Source organism: Trichomycterus rosablanca, chromosome 7 (assembly GCF_030014385.1).
Source record: "Trichomycterus rosablanca isolate fTriRos1 chromosome 7, fTriRos1.hap1, whole genome shotgun sequence".
In the NCBI taxonomy this organism is placed as follows: domain Eukaryota; kingdom Metazoa; phylum Chordata; class Actinopteri; order Siluriformes; family Trichomycteridae; genus Trichomycterus; species Trichomycterus rosablanca.
In genome coordinates, this window is record NC_085994.1 from 17,066,868 (window position 1) to 17,092,772 (window position 25,905).

The 25,905-nt window shown below is 38.7% G+C and overlaps 1 protein-coding gene across 6 annotated transcripts in view; it reads left to right on the top strand.

The window, feature by feature from the left end:
- nphp4 (nephronophthisis 4) overlaps positions 1-25,905 on the top strand; it is a 298,208-nt gene that overhangs the window by 241,638 nt on the left and 30,665 nt on the right. For 5 of the 6 annotated variants that reach the window (XR_010013356.1, XM_062999062.1, XM_062999065.1 and 2 more), the window contains exons 19-23: positions 9,829-9,963; positions 10,908-11,131; positions 13,164-13,390; positions 21,090-21,279; positions 25,372-25,455. Coding sequence is in view for 5 of the 6 variants with exons in the window: in XM_062999062.1 (XP_062855132.1) it covers positions 9,829-9,963; positions 10,908-11,131; positions 13,164-13,390; positions 21,090-21,279; positions 25,372-25,455 (860 nt within the window). In the remaining variant the exon portion in view is untranslated. The remainder of the gene's footprint in view (positions 1-9,828; positions 9,964-10,907; positions 11,132-13,163; positions 13,391-21,089; positions 21,280-25,371; positions 25,456-25,905) is intronic. The other variant, XM_062999063.1, reaches the window with a different exon arrangement.

The following is a 25,905-nucleotide window of genomic DNA, read 5'->3' on the forward strand; positions in this document are numbered from 1 at the left end:
ATGTTATTCAATAGTTGTATTAATAAGAGTTCTGTTCATAAAAGACATGAATAACAGATCATTTTAGAAATGATCAATTATTTAGTTGTCATTTTAGCGTCGGTAATTAACAATCCTGTTCCTTCTTTAGCACCCGCGTAGTACAGCATTTATTGTGGCAGCTTAGTAAGGGCACGTTTACAGCTCCTCAGATGCAAAATCAATTAACTTTTACTAAACTCCTAAATCATGAGCTCTCGGGGCTCATTTTTCCTTGTCTTTATCCAGGATTAATGCTTTGATCTGACATATTTATTTCCAAATGAGCAATAGTCATTAAACTGTTTCAGTATGAGATCTGGAATTTATCAGCTCATGGAGTGATAGTGATTTTTTATCACCAGCTCATGCCAGAATTCTGAATGTTATACAAAACGACAGGAGGCTGAAACATTGAAGGACAGAAAAGTAAACAAAGCAATAAGTTTATCAGTTGTGCAACTTTTTTTCTCCTCCACTAATTTACTTATCATTCCTGATTACACTGTCTGGTGTTGATTTAGTAAAATAATGTGACCTGCTGGGCGATGCCATTTGGCTATTTCATGTTTTTGTCTTAAGGTAATGAGCTTCTGATTTATAAACCTCATTTCTGGATCAGTTGTGCATTAGAAACAAAAATCTGGGGGTTGTTAATTGTCTTGGACCTTTATTTAATTGAAGAAATTGCAAATAAATGAAGTTTAGTGTTTTGCTAACCAACTTAACTGTGTTCCATCTGTACTGTCGCCTCAGATGAAAAAGGTCCTTTCTGTCCGTTTCTGCATGTTCTCCCAGTGTCTGTGTGGGTTTCTTCCAGGAGCTCTGGTTTCCTCCCACAGTCCAAAGACATGCAAGTGAGGTGAATTGGAGATCCAAAATTGTCCATGACTGTGTTTGACATGAAACTGATGAATCTTGTGTAATACGTAACTACTGTTTCTCTTATGAATGTAACCAAAGAGTGTAAAACATGACATTATATTATTATATTGAAGTTACACCATTTTAAAACATCTCACTATAAGCAGGAGAATTAGTAACATGTAAGTATATCATGATTGGGTATAAAAGAAGAATTTTTCCAAAGGTCTTAGCAATCCAAAATGGGTTGTGGGTCATCACTTTGTGCCAAACTCTGTGAGGAATCAGCTCTTTTTTTTCTATAGTGAAATTGCAAATATTCTTGGTGTTTTACCATCTACTATACGTAATATTGTAAAAAGATTCAATGAATGTGGAGAAGTCTCACTCTATGTAGTTCAAGACTGTAAACCACTTTAGATTTGGCCCATAGATGGCATTGCACCTCATGCTGTAATATAGTAATATAGCCACATGAGCTTGGGGTACTTCAGAAAACCGTTGTCACTTAACACTGTCCACCCCTGCATGAAGAAATGCAACATCAGTTCTTTGTAAAAACACCACAGAATTATCTGGTCTTTGAGTTTTTATTGACCATTTACACTGTTATCAGCAAAAAGTACTGAAGACATCATCTCTAATGGTATATGGTGCATTAAGCCTCACAGCATGGGTGGCTTGCCTTTGTGTGAAGGTACCATAGACACAGAGGCATATATTGGAATTTTGAAGAGACATATGCTGCCATCAAAGTGTTCCCGGGTGTTTTCCCAGCCAAAGCCTTGTTTATTTTAAGAAGACAATGCCAGACCTTATTCCCTGCGCACATTAAAACATCTTGGCTTTTTAGGCAGAGAGTGTGTGTGTGTGGTTTACTGGCCTCCCTGCAGTTCAGATCCATCTATTGAAAATGTATGACACATTATGAACAGGAGACTCAGACAGCGGCGACCACGGACTGTTGAGCAGCTGAAGTCTCAAGTCACGCAAGAATGAGCAACGATTCAGATTCAAAACTGCAACAATTAATGTAATTAGTTCTTAAACGAATCAAAAGTCTAATTAATAAGAAAGGTTGTGCCACTTTTTTACGTCTGTTCCAGGCATCACATTTTTCGAAAACATCACAGATTCTTGTTTTTATTGCATTTTACAAACATGATTTATAGCTGGTCTAATCATAAAAACAGCATATTTCTCATTGTAAAAGACTACACAAATTCTCTTTCATTAATTTAAGCTTAAAGCAAGCTTAAGCAAATAATTAAAATGACGCAAATCCTTTTAACGAAGTCAGATGAGTTAATTAAAGGATAATTCAGTAAACAAACGCATTGTGGATGCACTTTAGGAGTTGGAGCAGTTGCTTTAACAGCAATCTCACCTGCCTTTTCAGACTGTTCTCTTCTCCACTGAGAAGATGAATGCAGGCAGATGAAGCAAATGAAGATTAGAATGTTGTACTCGTGCCCGCCTCTGGCTCCTCCACGGCTCGGCTGCGAAAGCTTGATAAGCGGCACAGACTCTTAGCTGGAAGTGTAGAGGGAGAACTCGCTATATAGAGCGATTAAGACTGACGGAAAGCTTGATTATGTAAAATCGCCTTTGTGCAGTAATTATTCCTACAACGCACCATATTCCAGCTTTATTGAGAAAAATTAAAGAACAAAAAAGTGCGTTTGGAATGAGGGGAACTTGAGACTGCACACACAAACATACAAACAATGCAATTCTGTTTGTAAGATAATAAATGAGTGTTCCTACTAATAGAGTATTATTGCGTTATACACTTTAGATGATATAGTAGCATGTTTGAGCCGAGGGAAGAAGTCTTTATTGCTATTACTAAAGAAAGGAAGTGTATAAGGGACGCACACACTCACTTTGGATAACAGAGGCTGCTGTATTTATTTATTCATTAATTTTTCTTTCTCTCAGCTTGCTATAACACTTAATTCTTTATTGTTTCTTATGTAATCAGTGAAGTTGATTCTGATGTAGTCACTTGACCATTTAAAACACCACTTACACCAGAAGCATATTGACAGTTGTATGGGTTTTAATGAACCTATTTAATAGAACTGGACGGCACAGTGGCTCAGTGGGTAGCATTGTTGCTTCACAGCAAGAAGGTCCTGGGTTTGATCCCCAAGTGGGGCGGTCCGGGTCCTTTCTGTGTGGAGTTTGCATGTTCTCCCCGTGTCTGCGTGAGTTTACTCCGGGTGCTCCGGTTTCCTCCCAGGGTTGGGTCAGGAAGGGCATCCAGCGTAAAAATTGTGCCAAATCAATGCGAATCATGATCCGCCGAGAGCCGACCCCGCAATCAAATGGGACGAAGGCCGAGGAAGAAGAAGAAGCTCCGGTTTGCTCCCACAATCCAAAGACATGCAAGTGAGGTAAATTGGAGATACAAAATTGTCCATGACTGTGTTTGATATAACCTAGTGAACTGATAAACCTTGTGTAATGGGTAACTACCGTTCCTGTCATGAATGTAACCAAAGTGTAAAACATGACGTTAAAATCCAAATAAAACAAACAAACAAATCATATTGTAAAGCACATGATGATGTAAGCTTTAATTAATGTTGCAGTTAATGATAATTATAATGTACTTAGTATAAACTACCCAAAACCTGTAAAATTCTTATCAAAGCAGGTGTAATTATTACAGGGCACAGAGCCGTAACTGCTCACAGTTTCTATTTTAAAGCGTTTCATTATTTAAGCTGCTGACCTTTGACAGGTGAAAATGAGATTGTCAGTGGCCGTCTCCACGATTCTACTAATATAAAAGATAAATGCTCATCGATACGTTTCACAAGGTCACTCAGTGTTTCTGTGGTTTCTTGGGTAACCAGGCTGAAGGTAAACCAGGTAAAAGGTCAAAATGAATTTAAGTAATATTTCAACATGTTTGGTTGCAGTTTAATAGTAGCTGCTCAATCAAAGCAATATGTCAACACAAGCTTCCCTCAGGAATGACCTTCCCTTGCACGAGTTACATCTCTCTTATAGTCATAATTATACACAAAGCCAATGGGAGTCACTGTACTGTTTACAGTAGTGTTATATCTATTGTGATTTGGGGTTTAAGCTGGTAATGTTGTTATGTTGAGCTTGTTGATTTAAAAAGTGTAGCAATATATATACTCCCCCCCCCCCCCACACACACACCTAAAATGACTATTCTTGTCAGAGTTGGTAAATTAAATGACCTCTAATAAAATATCTTAGAATTTGCCATTAATATTATTAATATTATTATTATTATTATTTTATTGTTGTTGTTTTGTTATCATTGTTATCATTATTATTTTTTGTATTATTATTATTAGTGGTGTTGTTTTGTTATCATTATTATTTTAGTTATTTTATTATTGTTATTATTATTGTTGTTGTTGGTATTATTATTATTATTGTTATTATTATTACATTATTATTATTATTACATTATTATTATTTTTATTATTTTTGTTTTGTTATTGTTGTTATTATTTTTGTTTTTGTTATTATTATAATTATTATTATTATTACCATTATTGTTGTTGTTTTGTTGTTTTTGTTATTATTATTATTATTATTATTATTGTTATTACTACCTTTATTGTTAATATTATTATCCGTTTTTGTACTATTTTTAATTTATTTTTTTTTTAAAATAATTAATTAATTAATCTATTTTTTAATTTTTTTTATTTATTAATAGTTTTTTTTTCTTTCAATTTAATATTGATATTAAATATTTGGAAGTGTGTGTAGTTCGATGAAGAGTCGAAATATTCTGCAACATCCAGATCAAAAGCCCTTGCTCTGCGCCATTTTTCGCCACCACAATTCATGCTTACTGACTGGAAAATTTTCTAACAAGATAGGAATTTCTGCAAGCAGTAAATAAAGGACTGCTTTTCTGATTTCTGGGTGTTTGTTGTGGTCTGGAGCAGAGTTGCCTTAAAGTCATTTGTTAGCACTTGCATGCAAGAAGTCGCTCCCAGATGGCTAATCACTTTATTCACTGGATTCACAGTCACTGGTTTGTAGCTGGCTGAAGAACATATGAAGACATGGTCATGTGTTGTCTAAATAGTATGGTGATATGATCAGATGTGTTGCTATTTTACAACCTTCAGCTGAAATAAGCTCTCAGTTTGTGAAAGGGTAGACAAAATATAACACAAAATATATTGTATTCCCAAATGTATGTGGACGCCTGAGCATAAGCTTGTTGGACATGCATCTATAAATTATTGTTAAGTCGTCACCTTTCTGGTACTGGTGAGAGTATCCTTTGTGCCCCTGAGCTGCTGCTTGTTGCTAGATTTTTCTCTGGATTTATTGTCACTGTTGATGGCCTGTTGCTAATCCTTTTTTCTCATCTTGTTGGAACGGAGGACTTTATCTAGTACTGTGGATGTTTTTCATGGACACTGTTAGCTCTCTCTATTTCTCTCTCTGGTTGCATGCTTTGGCTGCAACTGTAGTGAGTCTCTCTCATACACTCGACTGCTTAATATCAGTGTGTTGCTCTGTTTAGGTACGCTTACTGGGTGACCGGGTGACCTTATACGTGCTAGCTTGTCTCTGACCTGTTGAGTTCACTTGGTGGCTGATTAGTATTGAGCTGAGGGTGTTGGCTAACATAGTCCTATATCTAGCAGTTACTTCAGTGTCTAAAGGAGGTTGTAAGACTATCTGTTTTTTTGTCATCTGTCTTTTCGGCTTTTGTGACCCTCTCTTTGGTACCAGTGATGTAACTGTTTACTCGGCAACTACTGCCACTCTATTGGCCTCGATCGCCACCCTCAGTACTTCCATTGTGCATCGAAATGCAGACCAAGGTTGTTCCAATCAACGCCAGCATCCCCTCCATCTGGACTAATAGTTGCCTGTGTTGATGTTGGTGCTGCATCTCTGCCACAATCTCTTTCCTCATCTGGTCTCTTCAACGTCGCCTTACTTAACTGTTGTTTATTTTTAAAGCCACGCACTAGCACCTTAACTAGGTGGTTGCACTTGTCTTTACCTATTTTTGCACCTAGGTTAATGGGTAGGGGTGTTAGGCTAGCTGTGAGTGAGTCTCGGGAGAGTAAATGAGGTTTAATCCTTTGACTATAGGTGTTCGTCCATCCAAACTTTCCACCTCTTAGGTCTTGAATGAGCTCAGTGAGATGCTTATCTTTGCCAGTTCCATGTCACAGTTGCTGGTTGTACTTGGCGACTTTAACATCCATTTTGCTTCTCCTTTTGTCTGCAGAGTTTTTGGTCACTGCTAGACCAAAATGTTGATTTCCCTACTCATAAGCATTACCATACTCTTGATTTGATCTGCTCTACTGGTTGTACTGTAAATTATGTCTGGCCTTTATATTGGCATTTCGGATTACAAAGTTATTACTGCTGACCTTCGTCTCTCTAACTCAGTCACGCTCTAAAACTTTGCTTTCTTTTCATAATCTAGTTGCCAATCTTCTTCTCTTTCTACTCTCTCCTCTTCTGATGATGCAGTTTCCCTTTATATTCACTGTCTAGCTCTTCTTAATACTAGATATATTCCTTCCACTCATACCTCGCTCTGGTTTACACCCGAGCTTCGTAGTCTGAAATCCATTGATAGACGCCTTGAGTGTATAAAAAACTTGTATGTACACTCTCTTGCTTTCTTGGACCATTTGCTTAAATACAAAGCTGCACTTGAATAATGTTTACTTTTCCTACTGCACTAATCTAAATAATGGGTCCAGTCATAATCTTAAACATCTTTTCTCAACTGTTAATAAGCTTCTTCGACCACCCACTCCAGCAACTGCGTCCTCCCCTGAACAGTGTGCTATTTTTTCTTAATTATTTTCAAGATACATTAGTATTATCTATTATTAGTATTATCTCCAAGCCACTCTTTCTGATCATATCATTTTTTCCTTCTAGTCCATATAGCATTCTCTTTTCCAATTGTTGTCCCGTTGATTTTGACCGTTTTGCTCAGATAATTATCCAAATCCTTGTCTCATCAACTAGACCAGGCTTTTAAAGTTGTGCCTTTTTAACATGTCTATCCTCCCACCTTCCACCTCATATCCATCTCCCACCTCATAAATCTCTCACTTGGCTATGTTCCTTGTACTTTGAAAAAAGCTGCTGTTACCCCCATTGTCGAAAAGCCTGGCCTTAATAGCTCAATTATGGAAAATCTCAAACCTATCTTTAAATTCTCATGAGAGTTGTTGCTTCGCAATTTTAAGACTTTCTGAACGGCATTAATCTTTTTCAGACTTTTCAGTCAGGTTTCCGCTGTTGTCATAGTACTGAAACAACTCTCCTCTATGTTCTTAATGATTTACTTTTAGCCACATATCTATCCTACTTCTACTTGGCATGATTAAACACTCTCTACCTATCTCGCTGCTTTCTAGTATTAGTCTCTTAGGCACTGTATTGTTTTGGTTTAATTCCTATTCAACTGACAGATCTCACTGTGTCGCCACTGGGATGCAGATATCAACGTCTGCTCCGGTTACTCATGGTGTACCACAGGGCTCTGTTCTTGCCCATCTGCTAATTGTTATTTATTCCCATGGCCTTAATTTTTACTGCTATGCTGACAATACTCAAATTTATTTAGTCTAAATCTCACTATCTTTTTTACTGAATGCATCTGGTAAAAAAAATCCTGCTTTTATGTATTGTTTATAATAATCTATTTATTACTGCTGTTGTTATCATTTAGTTTTATGAAGATGTCATAATAAATATATATATATATTTTTTTTTTTTTTTTTGCATACTGTATAGTGTACATACTATATACATCTATCTATCTATCTGGGCAATGTTGTTGGTCCAGTAAGCCTCAATTAATGTTCTGTTCCAGTTTATTCTAAAGCTGTACAGTGAGGCTGAAATCTTTGCAGCTCACTGGATTTGGAGTCTTTAAACCAGGCTTTTCTTCATGTCTTTATAGTCCTTGCTTTGTGCACAGGGGGCACAGTGTCATGCTGAAACAGGAAAGGGCCTTCCTTAAACTGTTGCTGCAAACTTATGTATTACTTATTTATTACACCTTTTAGCAATTGTTGTTGTTGCTGTTGCTGTTTTGCCTGAAACACATTCATTCAAAAAATTAGAAGTGGTGTCCCAATACTTTTGTCCATAGTAACTAGCAATAACTCCTCACCAAACACGTACAATTTACCGCAGCCTAATTGTCTTTTTTAATTACTTTTTTTTTTCTTTGACTGGTAAATACTCATCAGTCGATACAATCCAGTCAATACAAAAGCTGCTTTATGTCTCCTGACTGTAATCAATATCAGGCTTGGTACATTGATCATGGAAACAATGCCACCTACCACCTACCCACTGCTTCGTGCCACTAGACTGCATAAAAGAGTCACAGATATAAAGCAATAACTGGTCTCTAGTCATGCAGTGGTAGATAAACGACCTGAAGGCCATACTTGAGTAAAAGCACAAATATCTTACCAGAAATTTACTTTGCTATAATTTAAAGCCACCTGTTAGAATATTACATGAATAAAAGTCTTAAAGTATCTGATGTTTAATGTACTTTAGTATCAAAAGTAACTGACTCAAGTGGTCAGAATTTTGAAAGATAAAGCTTGTTCTTTTAGGCCTGTAAATCACCTTAACAATGGAGCTGACCTTACACCTAGAGAAAAACCAGGTCTTCACAACATAACAATTTATAGAACAAAATACATTTTCTTCCTTCCCTGTGAACATGATTTGTGCCAAATTATGATTACAATCACCTGTTGACATCACCTGTTTGAAGTCATGTCATTATCTTGGGTTTATACAGCCAAGATGGAATGGAATCAAAGGAAAGGTAAATGTAAGAAACACTGCGTCTTTTTTTATTTGCATTTTTTATTCTGTCCCAACTTTTTTTTCCCAACTTGCACATTCATGTCATATATACACTGATCAGCCATAACAATAAAACCACCTCCTTGTTTCTACGCTCACTGTTCATTTTATCAGCTCCACTTACCATATAGAAGCACTTTAGTTCTACAATTACTGACTGTAGTCCATCTGTTTCTCTGCATGCTTTGTTAGCCCCCTTTCACCCTGTTCTTCAATGGTCAGGACCCCCACAGGGCCACCACAGAGCAGGTATCATTTAGGTGGTGGGTCATTCTCAGCACTACAGTGACATGGTGGTGATGTGTTAGTGTGTGTTGTGCTGGTATGAGTGGATCACAGCAGTGCTGATGGAGTTTTTAAATACTTTGTCCACTCACTGTCCACACTATTGGACACTCCTACCTAGTTGGTCCACCTTGTAGATGTAAAGTAAGAGACGATTGCTCATCTATCTCACAGGTCGCTGCCCACGAGGCACTCTTGGCTGGATATATTTTTGGTTGGTGGACTATTCTCAGTCCAGCAGTGACAGTGAGGTGTTTAAAAACTCCATCAGCATTTCTGTGTCTTATCCTCTCATACCAGCACAACACACACTAACACACCACCACCACCCAAATAATACCTGCTCTGTGGTAGTCCTGTGGTGGTCCTGACCATTGAAGAACAGCATGAAACGGGGCTAACAAAACATTTAGAGAAACAGATGGACTACAGTCAGTAATTGTAGAACTACAAAGTGCTTCTATATGGTAAGTGGAGCTGATAAAATGTACAGTGAGTGTAGAAACAAGGAGGTGGTTTTAATGTTATGGCTGATCAGTGTATAATAATTATTGATTTACTCGTTCAGCTCTGTTCTTCAGCCTGGCATCAGATTTTGTAAGTGCAAACTCTAAATCTGAAAAATATACAGGGAAAAAAAAGTCCAAACCACATTATGTGAAGTTGTTAGTAGTCTTAAACTGTTCATAAATGATCTTAAATTGAACTGACAAAATCACATTAAGCTGAAAAGAATGTAAACAAATTGAATCTGGATCTTGTGTTTAACAGGTGGTGTGGTGCAGAAACCCATGAACCCCTCCACGACTCTCCCTCCATCTCGATCTCACGTCGTCCAGCCCAGCCAAACGCCTGGAGGCTTTAAAGGAGGCAGTCTCTCTGCTAACGCTCTTCACAATCTCAACGGTACTACAGTTCTGTCATCATCACTATTTATATTACATACAGTAACATGCACAATTACAAATAGCCAAAATAGGACTCATTCGGGAAGTGGGGATTTGGAGTGCCCTAGATGTCGTCTAGTTATGGACTAACTAGATTGCAGTAAACTAAACAGATTAGCCATCAGAAATAAAATTTAATCTTTTTGTAGATCACCATCACCATTTTGATTCAACACAATAGCAACACTGTGAGATCCATTATAAAACTAATTAACATGTAACATTATTATTATTAATATACCAATTATCTCCCAATGTAGATGTTTCTGATTATGAATCCACTGTTGCTTGCACAACCTTCAGATATGATCAACACCCTCCAAAAGGTAGCACTGTCGTCTCACAGCAAGAAGGTCCTGGGTTTGATCCCCAGGTGGGGCGGTCCGGGTCCTTTCTGTGTGGAGTTTGCATGTTTGCTCCCCGTGTCTGCGTGGGTTTACTCTGGGTTCTCCGGTTTCCTCCCACAGTCCAAAGACATGCAAGTGAGATGAATTGGAGATACAAAATTGTCCAAGACTGTGTTCGATATAAACTTGTGAACTAATGAACTGATGTAATGAGTAACTACCGTTCCTGTTGTTAATGTAACCAAAGTGTAAAACATGACGTTAAAATCCTAATAAACAAACACACAGGAGAATCTGTGTTAGAATTCCACTCACACTTAACACTTAACAAACACTGGTTCCTGCTGCAGTACTGATCTGCACTTGGTGGTCCTACAACACCAACAATTTAGTTTTCACTGCTCTGTTAACCACAGCTTGAACACACAGTAGTTTCATCATTAGCTGACCAGTATTTGTTGTGTTTTGAACATCATCCTGCTGAAACATGGTGTGCTATGCTATGGTATGAGCTTGGTGTATGGTCGCTCACTTTATGTATTCTGAGTGTGTACAGAAATGTGTGTTGTAGCACGGAACGTGAATCGGGCCCAGCGACTGCCAGAGATTGACGGCGACCTGGCCAGCCTCCTGCAGAGTCGGATGAGAGAAGTGGGCGCCGCTTTGCAGATGGGACGAGCTGAAGCAGAGGAAGTGCGTCGGAGGAAGATGGACAGGATGGCAGCTGTTCGGCAGCGCGAAGAAAGCACCGTATCCAACACACAAGAGAAAGCAAGCATGGTAAGAGACAGACAAGACTGGAATTTAAAAGCTATTATTTTATATTGTGTGCCTTTTTTTGAATAGCCACTTTTTATCCACTAGCTTATTTAGCATTTTCAATCTGGAAGGGTGTCGGCTAAAGCGTGCTACCTCTGAGAGATATAAATCCAGCCAAAGTTTCTTTTCAAGCTGCCAACCAGGCAACATTATAGAGCAGCTGAACACACCTGGAGGAGAATGCTAACTGCCCAATTCTGTAAGTTAAAGCTAACGGATGCCAGTGTTTGCTAGTTTTACTCAGATACCAGGACTAATTCTTTTTTGTTGGACCTCCGGCCGGAGACAGGTTTGGGACTATTGACATTGAAATTAGTGATCTTTAAATAGAGTTCCTTTATAATACACCAGTACACCGTATATCCAAAAGTATGTGGACATCTGGTAAAACATGATAAAAATAAATAAATGTGGACACCTGACTATGAGCTTGGTGGACATTCTGTTTCAAAACCATTAACATTAATGAGTTCGCTCATCCTTTGTAGCTATAACAGCTTCCAGTCTTCTGGGAAAGCTCTGGCTTTCTACAAGATTTTAAAGTGTGCTTATGAGTCTCTGTGCTCGTTCAGTCTTTTTGTAATAAAAGGCCTGTTTTACGATTAATGTTCTAATTCATCTCAAAGCTGTTCAGTAGGGTGAAATCACAGCCATGTGCAGGCCACTTAAAATCCTTTAAGGGTCCTGGTCAGGGTTGTGCTGGGTTAGGCGCCCACGAAATCACTGTTTGCTGTGCAGTAACACACTCCGGACAGGAAACGAATCCGTTAGTTATTATTGTTGTTGTTGTTGTTGTTGTTATTATTGTTGTTGTTTTTGTTATTGTTTTATTATTATTATTATTAGTAGTAGTAGTAGTAGTATCATTATTGTTATTGTTATTAAGTATTAATAATAATATAATAATAATAATAATATTGTTGTTATTATTATTATTGTTGTTTTGTTTTTGTTAATGTAATTATATAATATTTTTTGCTATTTTAACAGCAACAACAAAACAACAATAATAATAATGATTATTACTGTTGTTTTGTTGTTGTTAATATAACAAAAAGTATTATTTTTTTATTATTATTATTGTTGTTGTTGTTGATGATACAACTGTTATTATTATTATTATTATTATTATTATTATTATTATTATTATTATTATTATTATTATTATTATTGATGATACAACTGCTATTATTGTTATTATTATTATTATTATTATTATTATTATTATTATTATTGTCGATGATACAACTGTTATTATTGTTATTATTTTTGTTTCTGTTGCTAATATGCCAATAATAATAGTAATAACAATAACCATAATAATAATAAATAATAATAACAATAATAAGTATTTTTATTATTATTATTTATATATTAATATTATTAATGTTTTATACACCTCTGGGTCAGGTATCCACATCATCTGGACTATAAGGTGTATCTATTGTACTTCACACCAGCTTCAACAGGCCTAAAGTTAGTAATTAATTTATGTAGCCTGAGGAAGATGTAAATGCAACACAGAAACTTAACAGGCAAATCATTCCGTTAAAATGAATTAAATAGTATGAGCTTGTTTTATAAAGCAGTCTTTAAAAATTGTCCATTTTCAATAAAATTGGCACACCATACTGCATGTTCAGAAGGCACAGATGGGTCTATCAGCTCATGCCAGAAATAGTTCTGCTTTTGAGAAATAAAACGTTTATCTTTAATGACCTGTGGAGGTCACTCAGCACCCCATTGCAGGGAAATTATTGTGTGCTGTCTCATTTCTCAGCCTTTATCAAAGAGCAGAAGTTATTTAGTTTTTTTTTATCACAGGGTGCTAAGCCAGTGATTACATTTTTTTTCCAATGTCATATTTTGTGAATTTATATGTAGGTTGAAATAAATGTGTGAGGTAAAAAGAGTGTAAGCTTGTTGTTATGGTCTGTGAGGTATTTCATTTAGATAAATTCTTTCAGATTACTAATTACACTTTTTCTCTCAGAGGAGGAAGGATCATCAGGCTCAGCACTCTCAGGACCTGCTGCTGATTGAGGCCTATCGAGAGCGCTGCAAAGTGGAGGGCATCATTAACATGCTGAGCCAAGCTATTACCACCACACATACAATCTACGCTATGCTTGGTACCGCTGAGTTCTTCGAGTTCGTGCTCAAGAACCCTTTCAGTGTTCCACAGACGGTCACCATTGAGTGTGAAGACCCAGAGCTTAGGTGCGATATGTTCATTTTAAACTCATGTTTCATACACAAGACATGTTGACGATGCTAATCCAAATGTTGTATTATTTGACCCTGGATGAATATTGTGTCCATTTCTTATTACATACTGCCACCATGAATATAGGATAAGTTATATAGACCTGTAGATAAGATAGGGTGGGATTGTGGTTACTTAATGGCATGAGTGACTACACCAGTTGCTCATCACAGTCATAACTAAATTTAGGTGTCACAAAATGACCCAATCGGTACTTCATTGTATCTGGATTATGGGCTGATATTTTTTGCAGGCTGCTACTATAAAGACAGCAATGTGGAGTAGTCCATGGATCCAAGTAGTTGATGATGACCTCATGCTAGAGATAGAATATTGAATATGGCACTTTCGATGCCCCTCTAACCAAAAAAACCTGAGCGAATAAATCATGAAGGGTCTGAAAATTTGTTATCCAGAATCTAAGGTGTGTGCAGAACACGTGAAGAGCGAGTGATGTCTACACAGACAGGCTGTGTTAAATATTTTGAATAAAGATGTTACAGAATGGCAAAAAGATGTGGCAGTAGGAGACCCCACAAAGAGTAAAATTATAAAAATCTACTACCCCATTGAGGCGGCACGGTGGCTAAGTGGGTAGCACTGTTGCCTCACAGCAAGAAGGTCCTGGGTTCGATCCCCAGGTGGGCTGGTCCGGGTCCTTTCTGTGTGGAGTTTGCATGTTCTCCCTGTGTCCGGGTGGGTTTCCTCCGGGTGCTCCGGTTTTCTCCCACAGTCCAAAAACATGCAGTCAGGTTAATTGGAGACACTAAATTGTCCATGACTGTGTTCGATGTAACCTGAACTGATGAACCTTGTGATGAATGTCATGAATGTAACCAAAGTGTAAAACATGATGTTAAAATCCTAATAAACAAACAAACAAACCACACCATTGCGACATTAACATCCAAATAGACAGGGACGCATAAAAGTAATGACATCTGAAAGACGTTGCTCACTGCCAAAGCTTACCACATTTCCCTTTTCCTGGCTGCAGTTCAAGCAAGGTGTTTCAGTAATGTACTGACCCAAACATTTTCTAAAACTGGTTTTAAAATGGCTAAATCAGACTTTTTAAGGACAGGGTTTGAAATAGCCTTGTCAAAGCTCTTATCTCTGCCTTATCTAGAATATGTGGTCTGTACTGTACTGAAAAGTCCTCCAGTTCTCCTCCAGTTCTGTCAAGTAGAGAGGCAGTCATAGTTATTCCGAAAGCATCCTGATAATACTGTATTAAAAGTGACTGATCATGGTGAAAAAGCTTGAAGGCTGAAACAGATAATGGTTGTGGCATTTACATTTGTAATCCTCAATATATATATTTATTTTTATTTTTTTTCTCCTGGTTAGGGTACAGCAGGTCTGATTTCACCAGAACACCTCTGACAGGACACCCATCCATTTCAAAACTTTGGTCATTTCACCCTCAGACAAAATCTCATCTGTTTATAGCACAGCCATAAAAAGTTTCCACACTTTTTCAAAAACAAATTATATCACCTTTCTACATAGTCACCTTCCGATGCATTTTTCCCAGCGTCGTACCAACTTTTTTTTTGTTTGTTTATGCATTTTCTCCCCTTTTTCTCCATTTTAGAGCGTCCAATTGCCTGATTGCGTCATGCTTCCTCTCCACCAATGCCGATCCCTGCTCTGATTGAGGAGAACAAAGCTAACCCATGCCCCCTCCGACACTGGGGCAGCATGCCGTATGCATCTTATCACCTACACTTTGACGAGTGCAGTGCAGCTCAGCACTGTGTACGGAGAGACACACCCTGAGAGCACTCTTTTCTCATCTCTGTGCAGACGCCATCATAATTGCATTAGTTATGAGAGACCCTATCCGGCTTAATCCCACCCATTCTGAACAACAGGCCAATCGTTGTTCATGTGGCTGCTCAGCCTAGCCGGCAGGCAGAGCTGAGATTCGATACGATGTATTTGAGATCCCAGCTCTGGTTCCAGCATGTGTTTTTACCGCTGCGCCACCTGAGCGGCTGTCGTATCAACTTTTTAATGCCATCAGCAAAAAAATGTTTTGGGTTGAGTGCGTAGCCACTGATGCACCACTGCTTTCATATCCACCATGAAACCCCCCTAAAAATCTTCTCTTAAAGCTTCTTTGAGCAGTCCAAAAAGGTAGAAGTCAGATGGCGCTAAATCCGGACTATAAGCTCTCTCTGTCTCTTATAGCGCTTTTCCACCAAAAGAACCCTGGTTCTTGAACCGGTTCTGTTCAGATTTCTTAGAATTTTGGTAGGTGTTTTGTAGAGAACCGATTTGCGTTTCCACCAGTTTTTGAGAACCAACCATGCGTCATCAAAGGTGGGCGTTGCCTAACGAATGTAAAGAGTAGTAATATCATGGCGGAGCTGGAGATTATATGCGAGCATTTGTGCTGTTGTTACAGATGTTCGTTTTTATGCAGAAAGCATCGCTTAGCTGTTGGTGATAAGAAGACGTAGAAGTGTTTGTCGCAGTTGTTGTTTTCTTTAGTTCATTGATGTGAGAAGTGTTTTGCGCTTCACTCTCACTGCGACCCTCGGCGCAAATAGCCGATTTGCTCAGCGCTCGACTTGAGCGATAAAACATCACTAAAGTTTCACGACACGAACATCCAGTTGTGTGAAATAACCATCAAATCCAGTCTAAAAGCTCCACATGTATCTGTGTTTAACTGGATTCACTTCACGTGTGGTGGTTCTGCAACTCGGGGTTCTAAATCTTTTTGGGAGAGTCGAAAAAGCGTAACGTTAAAAATAAAACATAATGTGGCTAAATGTACTAAAAGTATGACATAGAAACACTAAATTTCTCTCCGTTATTACTGGTTATAAGTGCTCTGTACTGGCCAAATTCATCGGTCGTTGTTTTAGTACAACGAGCCACGTTACACTTTATATTTCACGTTAAGCGCTGTTCATACTGTCCGGGTCACGTTTACCACGTCATATCACACAGTTCATCTTTTTTAAGGCTCTTTGAAAATATCAGCGGCAAACTGGATCAAAATCCAATCAGGTGAACTTTAAAAGATAAAAAATGCAGTGACAAGTTCCATACGAGACACCAGCACAGTGGCTTAGCAAAGCACCCAAACCTCTACACTTTGACACACCCACTGATTACATCACGGTTTGCTCTGAAAAACCAAGTATTCTGTGGTGACCGATTGGCACGCTAGTTCGCTGTCTGGAACCTCTTTTTTTCAGTGGAAACACGCGGAACTGGTTCAAAATCAAGTTCGCGAACCGGAACTGCTCCGCGTCGGTGGAAAAGGGGTATTAGACACGACCAATTACTACTCCTCCCGTCTTCACCGTTTCTAACCAAAATATGAAAGAGCCGAAACTTTTTGAAGATCCCTTGTACAGTGCCTTGCAAAAGTATTCAGCCCCCTTAAACTTTTCAACCTTTTGCCACATTTCAGGCTTCAAACATAAAGATATGAAATTGTAATTTTTTGTGAAGAATCAACAACAAGTGGGACACAATCTTGAAGTGGAACGAAATTTATTGGATATTTTTAACTTTTTTTAGAAATAAAAAACTGAAAAGTGGGGCGTGCAATATTATTCAGCCCCCTTGCGTTAATACTTTGTAGCGCCACCTTTTGCTGCGATTACAGCTGCAAGTCGCTTGGGGTATGTCTCTATCAGTTTTGCACATCGAGAGACTGAAATTTTTGCCCATTCTTCCTTGCAAAACAGCTCGAGCTCAGTGAGGTTGGATGGAGAGCGTTTGTGAACAGCAGTTTTCAGCTCTTTCCACAGATTCTCGATGGGATTCAGGTCTGGACTTTGACTTGGCCATTCTAACACCTGGATACGTTTATTTGTGAACCATTCCATTGTAGATTTTGCTTTATGTTTTGGATCATGGTCTTGTTGGAAGATAAATCTCCGTCCCAGTCTCAGGTCTTTTGCAGACTGCAACAGGTTTTCTTCCAGAATGGTCCTGTATTTGGCTCCATCCATCTTCCCATCAATTTTAACCATCTTCCCTGTCCCTGCTGAAGAAAAGCAGGCCCAAACCATGATGCTGCCACCACCATGTTTGACAGTGGGGATGGTGTGTTCAGGGTGATGAGCGGTGTTGCTTTTACGCCAAACATAACGTTTTGCATTGTGGCCAAAAAGTTCGATTTTGGTTTCATCTGACCAGAGCACCTTCTTCCACATGTTTGTTGTGTCTCCCAGGTGACTTTTTATAGATATCTTTGAGAAATGGCTTTCTTCTTGCCACTCTTCCATAAAGGCCAGATTTGTGCAGTGTACGACTGATTGTTGTCCTATGGACAGAGTCTCCCACCTCAGCTGTAGATCTCTGCAGTTTATTCAGAGTGATCATGGGCCTCTTGGCTGCATCCCTGATCAGTCTTCTCCTTGTTTGAGCTGAAAGTTTAGAGGGACGGCCGGGTCTTGGTAGATTTGCAGTGGTCTGATACTCCTTCCATTTCAATATGATCGCTTGCACAGTGCTCCTTGAGATGTTTAAAGCTGTTTAAATCTTCTTGTATCCAAATCCGGCTTTAAACTTCTCCACAACAGTATCTCGGACCTGCCTGGTGTGTTCCTTGGTCTTCATGATGCTCTCTGCGCTTTAAACAGAACTCTGAGACTGTTACAGAGCAGGTGCATTTATACGGAGACTTGATTACACACAGGTGGATTCTATTTATCACCATCAGTCATTTAGGTCAACATTGGATCATTCAGAGATCCTCACTGAACTTCTGGAGTGAGTTTGCTGCACTGAAAGTAAAGGGGCTGAATAATATTGCACGCCCCACTTTTTAGTTTTTTATTTTTAAAAAAAGTTTAAAATATCCAATAAATTTCGTTCCACTTCACGATTGTGTCCCACTTGTTGTTGATTCTTCACAAAAAATTACAATTTCATATCGTTATGTTTGAAGCCTGAAATGTGGCAAAAGGTTGAAAAGTTCAAGGGGGCTGAATACTTTTGCAAGGCACTGTATATTGCAAAGAGAGTTTCTAATATTGTAACAATAATTGTGGTAAACTTTAAAAAAAAGGATTTGACTGTTCACATTTCTCTACATTGTGTGTGCCCTGGTTGATGTAACTTTTTGTAACTTTTGACATTCATGTGATATCCAGCTTTCTGAACTGAAGTTTTTTTCCCTTGTAGCAATAGAAACAGCAGGTAGAGGTAGAGTAAACTATTTTAGAGCAGGACTATGGGGTTTTAAAAACACACTCCAAGGTGTAGCTGCACCCCATGTAATATGTGCGCAATCTTTTGTACTACAGAACACACACCAGCACCTACAGGTCTGTCATGTCTTTATCTGTCGAGCAGACACTGTATAGCTTCTGATCCTGTTTTGACTCATTTCTTTCAGTCTGGAGGTACAATAATTATTAGATTTACTGCAAAGCCAACCTTTTACAGTCTACACCTAAAATATAAATGCACGGTTGCTTTGTAAACTTAGTCAACCCCCTCTACCGCATCCATCAGTGAGAGTGACCCACCATGAAAACCCCCCTGAACAGATGTTATTTGGATGGTGAACCATTCTTATTACTGCAATGACACCAACATCATGTTGTACTGGTATGAGTGTATCAGCTAGCAGCATTTCTGGGGTTGATAAGTACCTATTGACCTCTTTATTGGGCACACGAACAGCACGGTGGCTCAGTGGGAAGCCCTGTTGCCTCACAGCAAGAAAGTCCTGGGTTCAACTCCCAGGTGGAGCGATCAGGGTCTTTTCTGTGTGGAGTTTGCTTCCCACCCCACCTCCCACACACACACACCCACCCCCGTGTCTGCATAGGTTTCCTACGGGAGCTCCGGTTTCCTCCCACAGTCCAAAGACAAGCAAGTTGAATTGGAGATACAAAATTGTCCATGACTGCGACTTGTATCCTTTATCCTTCATATCCTTTATGTTTGTTCTGTCTTTGCTATAATTATAAACCTCACAAAGTACTGTGTCATCATTTCATTTTCATTAACTGCTTTTTCCTGGTCACTTGGGAAACACTGGGCACAAGGCAAGAATAATCTGGGCAGGGTGCCAATCCATTGCAGTACTTTAGCCATCACGACATAGCCAATCATGTCTATGCAGACACCCAGCGGGCAGAAAGCAGCGCTTAGTTTCGACCCTGAATCTCTGCAGTGGTGGGTGCTATATATCATTGTGAAGTAATTACAACTGGTCATGATGCACCCACCTCCATACTTTACAGTGGGTGTTGTGTTTTGGGGATCAAATGCACAACCCTTCCTTTTATTCATTTATTGTCTGTTTTACCACTAGTTGTCCTTTTCAGGGTCGCTGCGGGTACGATTTACTAGGCAAAACGTAGAAAACACCCTGGACAGGTTACCAGTCAATCACAGGGCAAACATACACACAAACACAGTCATAACTAGGGCAATTTAGTATCTCCAATTAACCTGACTGCATGTCTTTGTACTGTGGGAGGAAACTTAAGCTCCTGCAGGAAAGCCACACAGACACGGAGAGAACATGTAAACTCAACACAGAAAGTACCCAGACTGCTCCACGTGGGAATCGAAACCCAGGACCTTATTGCTGTTACGCGACAGTGCTACCCATCGAGCCACCATGCCATTCTTCTTAAACGTGACAAACAAATTATTTTGTGTTTTTCTCCCATTTTCTTCCATTGTATCCCAATTTTAGTGTAGTCAATTTGTCTTCCGCTGCTGGGGACCCCCGATTGTTTGCAGTTGAGGGGGTATATTGCTGATCACGCCTCCGACGACCCACACACAGCCCTTAACGGAACCCTTTTCCACCCATGCTCTCTGCACAGGCGCCTCTATCCGCCAATCAGGGTCCTTACACAGCGTTTGAAGACCCCGCCCACATATTTCCGTCATCCCTCTCTGCGCCCAGCCGACCGAGCTCTGAGTTTTGATCCGAGGAGTTCAGAATCTCGGCGCTGGTGTGCTAGCGGAATATACTGCTGCGCCACCTGGGCGCCTAGATTTTCCAAGTTTTTTTTTTTTTTATCAGTACTTACTTTATAGAAACATCATCCTTCCCCACTCATAAAGCAGGGCCAATCACTTGTTAGCTACACACCATAAGTGGCTTGTTAAATGAATGACTTATTGACTAGTGATTAGTCTCTTTTTTGCTCCACTAGGAGACCAAACATACAATTTGAATGAGCGAATACACTAATACAAGTGCTGTGCAGCAGCTCCAGTGCTAACTGGAACTAAAATATTTCTATTTTTCATCTCTGCACTGGCTACCAGTTTAATTCAGCTTTGATTACAAAATATTTTTACAAGCAGTCAAAGCACAGAGCCTGAAATATATCAGTATTTCAAAATATTCTCCTTCATAGAAGTGTGCAAGCCTCCAAACAGCATGCTACCTTTATTCCTGGGTATTATCAAAAAGAAAATGGTAAAACATGATGAAACTTTATTTGAAGTCTTTCAAGTACATGTTATCTTTGTACAGCACACTCTCTAAAATACAGTTCCTTTTGAATTTGAGAGCTTCCTCCTCCATGAATAAAAGGAAACATAATACTCGCTGCTTTTTAGTTGTAGCTTAAAGTGTTGGAAAGCTGAAAAGGGCCTGAAGCTTTTCTTCACTTTCTTTCTTTTTTTCTCGTTCTCTGGCTGCAGTGTCATACTTAAGGCTGAGGAATGGAGGTATTTTAAAGACTTGACGGAGACGAGAACCCCGCTGGAGGCAGAGATGTTTCACGTGAAGGAGAACAGTTCGACTCCTCAGGTCTACCTGCGGCCCAAAGAGAGCGTCCACATCCCACTCAAGTACCAGACCTTTCTCTCCGGCCATGTCCTGGCTTCTGAGGTAAACTTTTAGCTCTAGATACACTAGCTTTACTTAGTGTTTAAGCAAACTGTGTTAGTAGTATTGTTATTTACATGAGAAATAATCAGTATGGTAACTTTGGTTACTTTTTATAATGTGTTACAAATGTACATTATTGCTCATAATGCGTGTAGAGATGTATACTTAACCAATAGGACACTTAAAGTTATATATCACCAATAATATCACAAGTGTGATTGGAAAAGTCATATTGGTATTTATAACCAGCCATGCTTAAATGCATGCATTTAATAGGACTCCTCCACTAGTTCATAGGCAACAACATAACATAAACCAATGCAGTAACAGGGTTGACATGGATGCTGTTTCTTGGCTTCTTTTTGTTTTAATCCTTTCTTCCTTCTTTCATTTTTATTATAATAAGTCATACTTTTTTACATATCAGCATAAAATTACATCATTCTTATTATTATGATCATGTTTTACCACCATGTCCTGGTCAGAGTTGAAATGGGTCCAGTTTCTCCGGAATTATAGTAGCACTGTTGGGGATTTGAACCCTAGATTCCATAATTATTATTATTGGCTATGTCTGAGAAGGGATGGTGAAAGCCCTGTGTTGAATAGGTGCTCTGTCCAGATTATCCCTGCCTGCGGCCAGCGTTTTCCAGAGAATCCGGACCTGTCACGCCCCTGAGTAGCACTGTCGCCTCACAGCAAGAAGGTCCTGGGTTTGATCCCCAGGTGGGGCGGTCAGGATCCTTTCTGTGTGGACTTTGCATGTTCTCCCCGTGTCTGCATGGGTTTCTTCTGGGTGGTCCGGTTTCCTCTCACAGTCCAAAGACATGCAAGTGAGGTGAACATCCTAATCCTAATAAACAAACAAACTCTGACCAGGACCATTTTTTGGGACCAGTAGTAGTAGTAGTAGTATTAGTATTGGTTATGTCTGGGGGGGTTGGCAGAAGCCCTGTGTTGAATAGGTGCTCTGTCCAGATTACCCCTGCCTGTGCTTAGCGTTTTCCAGTGAATCCGGACCTGTCATGACTCTGACCAGGACTATTTTTGTTACTATTAGTATTGGCTATGTTTAAGGGGGGATGGCAGAAGCCCTGTGTTGGATAAGTTCTCTGTCCAGGTTATTCCCTGACCAGGACTATTTTTGTTACTATTAGTATTGGCTATGTTTAAGGGGGGATGGCAGAAGCCCTGTGTTGGATAAGTTCTCTGTCCAGGTTATTCCCTGACCAGGACTATTTTTGTTACTATTAGTATTGGCTATGTTTAAGGGGGGATGGCAGAAGCCCTGTGTTGGATAAGTTCTCTGTCCAGGTTATTCCCTGACCAGGACCATTTTTGTGACTTATTATTATTATTGGCTATGTCTAAGGGGGGATGGAGGAGGCCCTGTGTTGAATAGGTCCTCCCTTCAGGTTACTCCTGCCTGTGCCCAGCATTTTCCAGTGAATTCAGACCTGTCGCAACCCTGACCAGGACAATTTTTGTTACTATTATTATTGGCTATGTCTGTCTTATTATCATTATACTGTTAAAAGTACAGAATGAGTTAATACATTTTAATCTGCACACTTGCACTTGGTTAAATAGAGGTTGTAGATGCTTTAGGATAACATGCTATCAAAAAGAATGTGCAGTATGGTGGTGAATAAAAAACATGAAAGATTTAGCATTTTTTATATGGGCAGTGGTAGCTCAGTGGTTAGGGCTCTGAGCTATCAATCATAAACTTAAACCTTAAGAGATTTAATCCCAGCTCTGTCAAACTATCACCCTTGGGCACAACTATGGGCCCTTGAGCAAGACCTTTAACCCTTTTAGCTTAGAGGCACCATATAATGGCTGACCCTGTGCTCTGACCCCAGCTTTGAAACAAGCTAGGAAATGCCAAGAGAAGAGTTTCATTGTACTGTATGTATATACAGTATGATATTGTACTGTATATATGATGAATAATGCATTCTTTATCTTTTGTGTGTGTGTGTTTATAACAACCAGTTTAATAAAGATAAGAATAATTTAGGGCAGATGGAATGCCTTCATTTGTCATATATACATAAGCGTGTACAGTACAATGAAATTTGATTAGTACAGTACAATAAAATTCAAACCCACAACCGTACAAGCTACCACTGGATAACGATACATAATATCCATTAATAAATGCCAGTCACAGTATAATTGCACTGTACCACAATTTATAATGTATTATAATTATAACTAGGAGTGAAAATCTTGAGGCACCTCACAAGTTGACGCAATTATGATTCAGGGTGCGACAGTGCAATTATGAAACACACTGCAGCGTGACAGATTTCATTATTGAGAATAAATAAGCAATAATGGTTAACCATAAAATAAAAATAGTGGGAAATTAGGTATTACTAAGTTGGTCATGAGTGTATTCAAGCTGAGCAATTGTGTGGAAGTTGTTACTCTAGGTTGGTACCCATACACAATATTGCTGTACTCCATAATGACATGCACAAAATGGCAAAACATTAAGCTTCGATGATCTTAACAATAAATCATTAGTCTATACGTGGTCGACTAAACAAATACAAGTTTTTTTTATATATATGTGTGTTTTGCACCATTGAAACAATTTTTGGCAGATAATGAAAAGTTTAGTGCAGAGTTGTGTGGAGTGATAAATCACAGATTTGGTAAGAAAGTAAAACAAACCACAGATTCACCATGGTTAATCAGTAAACGCTTAAGGCTCAGTAGGCCTTAAATGCTTAATATTTTGGACTTGTTTTATAAAACATAAATATCTCAGTAAACTGTGTTTTGTCTTTTTATTAACCACAGATTTGTATTTCTCCCCCTGGGTAATTTGAGTAGGTAGTAAAAATGTATCTTAAGCAGTAAAAAGCATTTTATATGGAACAATGACTGTGCCAAAAATCGCATACTTAAACAGTACATACTAAATTCGAGTAAAGCCGGTAAAGCAGTAAGCTCTTTCAGTACACAACCTTGTACGTACTATGTCCGCCAACTTACCAACGTCACGTGATGCATGACGTCTCATCGCCACAGTTATAACAATTTTGAAATCAGACAAAATTAATTTTGTCAGTCTCCATAAAGCTTCTCATAACGTGATTCAGGGTTGTACTAAATCATAAATTTTTTAACGTTTGTCTTACGCTGCTTTACACCATCTATCTTCTTCGCTACGAACGCCTTTGCAGCTCCAGTTGAATTATGGGATAGATTATTGGACCATAAGTCCAATAATTTGCATACTCAGAAATGGCTGCCCATGCAATGCAGTAGGTCATCCGGGTACTTTTCGCATACTGTTTAATGTATACTACGTATTCAGACATGCTAACCAATCTTGTATACTGCTTTCATGTACTGTTCAGTATGCAATGTTAAGTTTTTGCGATTTCAGACGCAGCCAATATATATCATATGTAACAACCTATTATAGTTAAGGATGTTAAGGATTTTTGGATTTCACTGTTAGGCTGAATAAATATTAACTTACAGTTTGAGCTTCCTGTGACATGATGTTGGCACTAGTTTGCGTGTTCTCCCCGTAACTGTGTAGGTTTCCCCCAGGAGCTCTAGTTTCCTTCCAAAGTCCAAAGACGTGCAAGTGAGGTGAACTGGAGATACCAAATTGTCCATGATGGTGTTTGGCATTAAAAATTAAACAAACTTGAACTAATAAATCATGCGTAACCAGTAACTACATGTCCTGTCATGAATGTAACCAAAGTGTAAAACCTAATAATTTAAATCCTAATAAATAAATAGCGCCAAACTATTACATTGGGTAGAGGTTCTCCTCTGTTGGCTTTTCATCTATATAGTGAAATAAAACATATATATTTTAAAGTTTTTTAAACAGAAAATCACATTTGTCTGTCTGCTTCAGCACTTGGTAGTAGACGTAAGCAGAACTACTTCACATTCTAGAGAAGTCTCAGCTCTTCTGTACTGAAATCTTTTAACCACATGTGTAGTCCCAGAACTTCTCAGATACATAAAAAAAAACACGTCTGCACATAAAAATTTCAGTTGCATGGAATGCAGTTTTTTTTTTCTTTTTGATGTTTTGATGTTTTGATGTAGGACAAGAGTGGAGCAGAGATGGCTAAAATTCCACATTTTGCTCAGAAACAGCAGTCCAACACAATCCGTGCTAAGTCCATCAAGGTAAGAATTTGAGTTGCTTTGTCTTAAATCAGTGAACAAAATCAGCTCAATGTCTCAGAGAGTCTATAAAAAGTGGACGGGTGAACAGACATTAGAATTTCTGCTTTAGAATATTGTGTTTTTCTTATTTAATGTGGGTTTTAGCGCTCCCACAACATTCTATATTTATTTTATAGCAGTTGCTTTAATTACTCACTTATTAAGCAAATAAAACATCTGGCTGAATGTTCACCAGAGAGTAGAAACATCATGTTTGATGCAGCATCTGTATAGAGGCCTGTGTTTGTTGATGTAGGAGTTGAGTGCAAGGCTGTAGTGGATGGCAGAAATGAATAAAAGTAATATTGAAGTGGCTTTTATAAAATAATTAGATGTTTTTAGCTCACTTACTTTATATTTGACTTTGATCCGTTTACCTTTACTTTTTGCTCTGTATCTAAAACCCTCTCA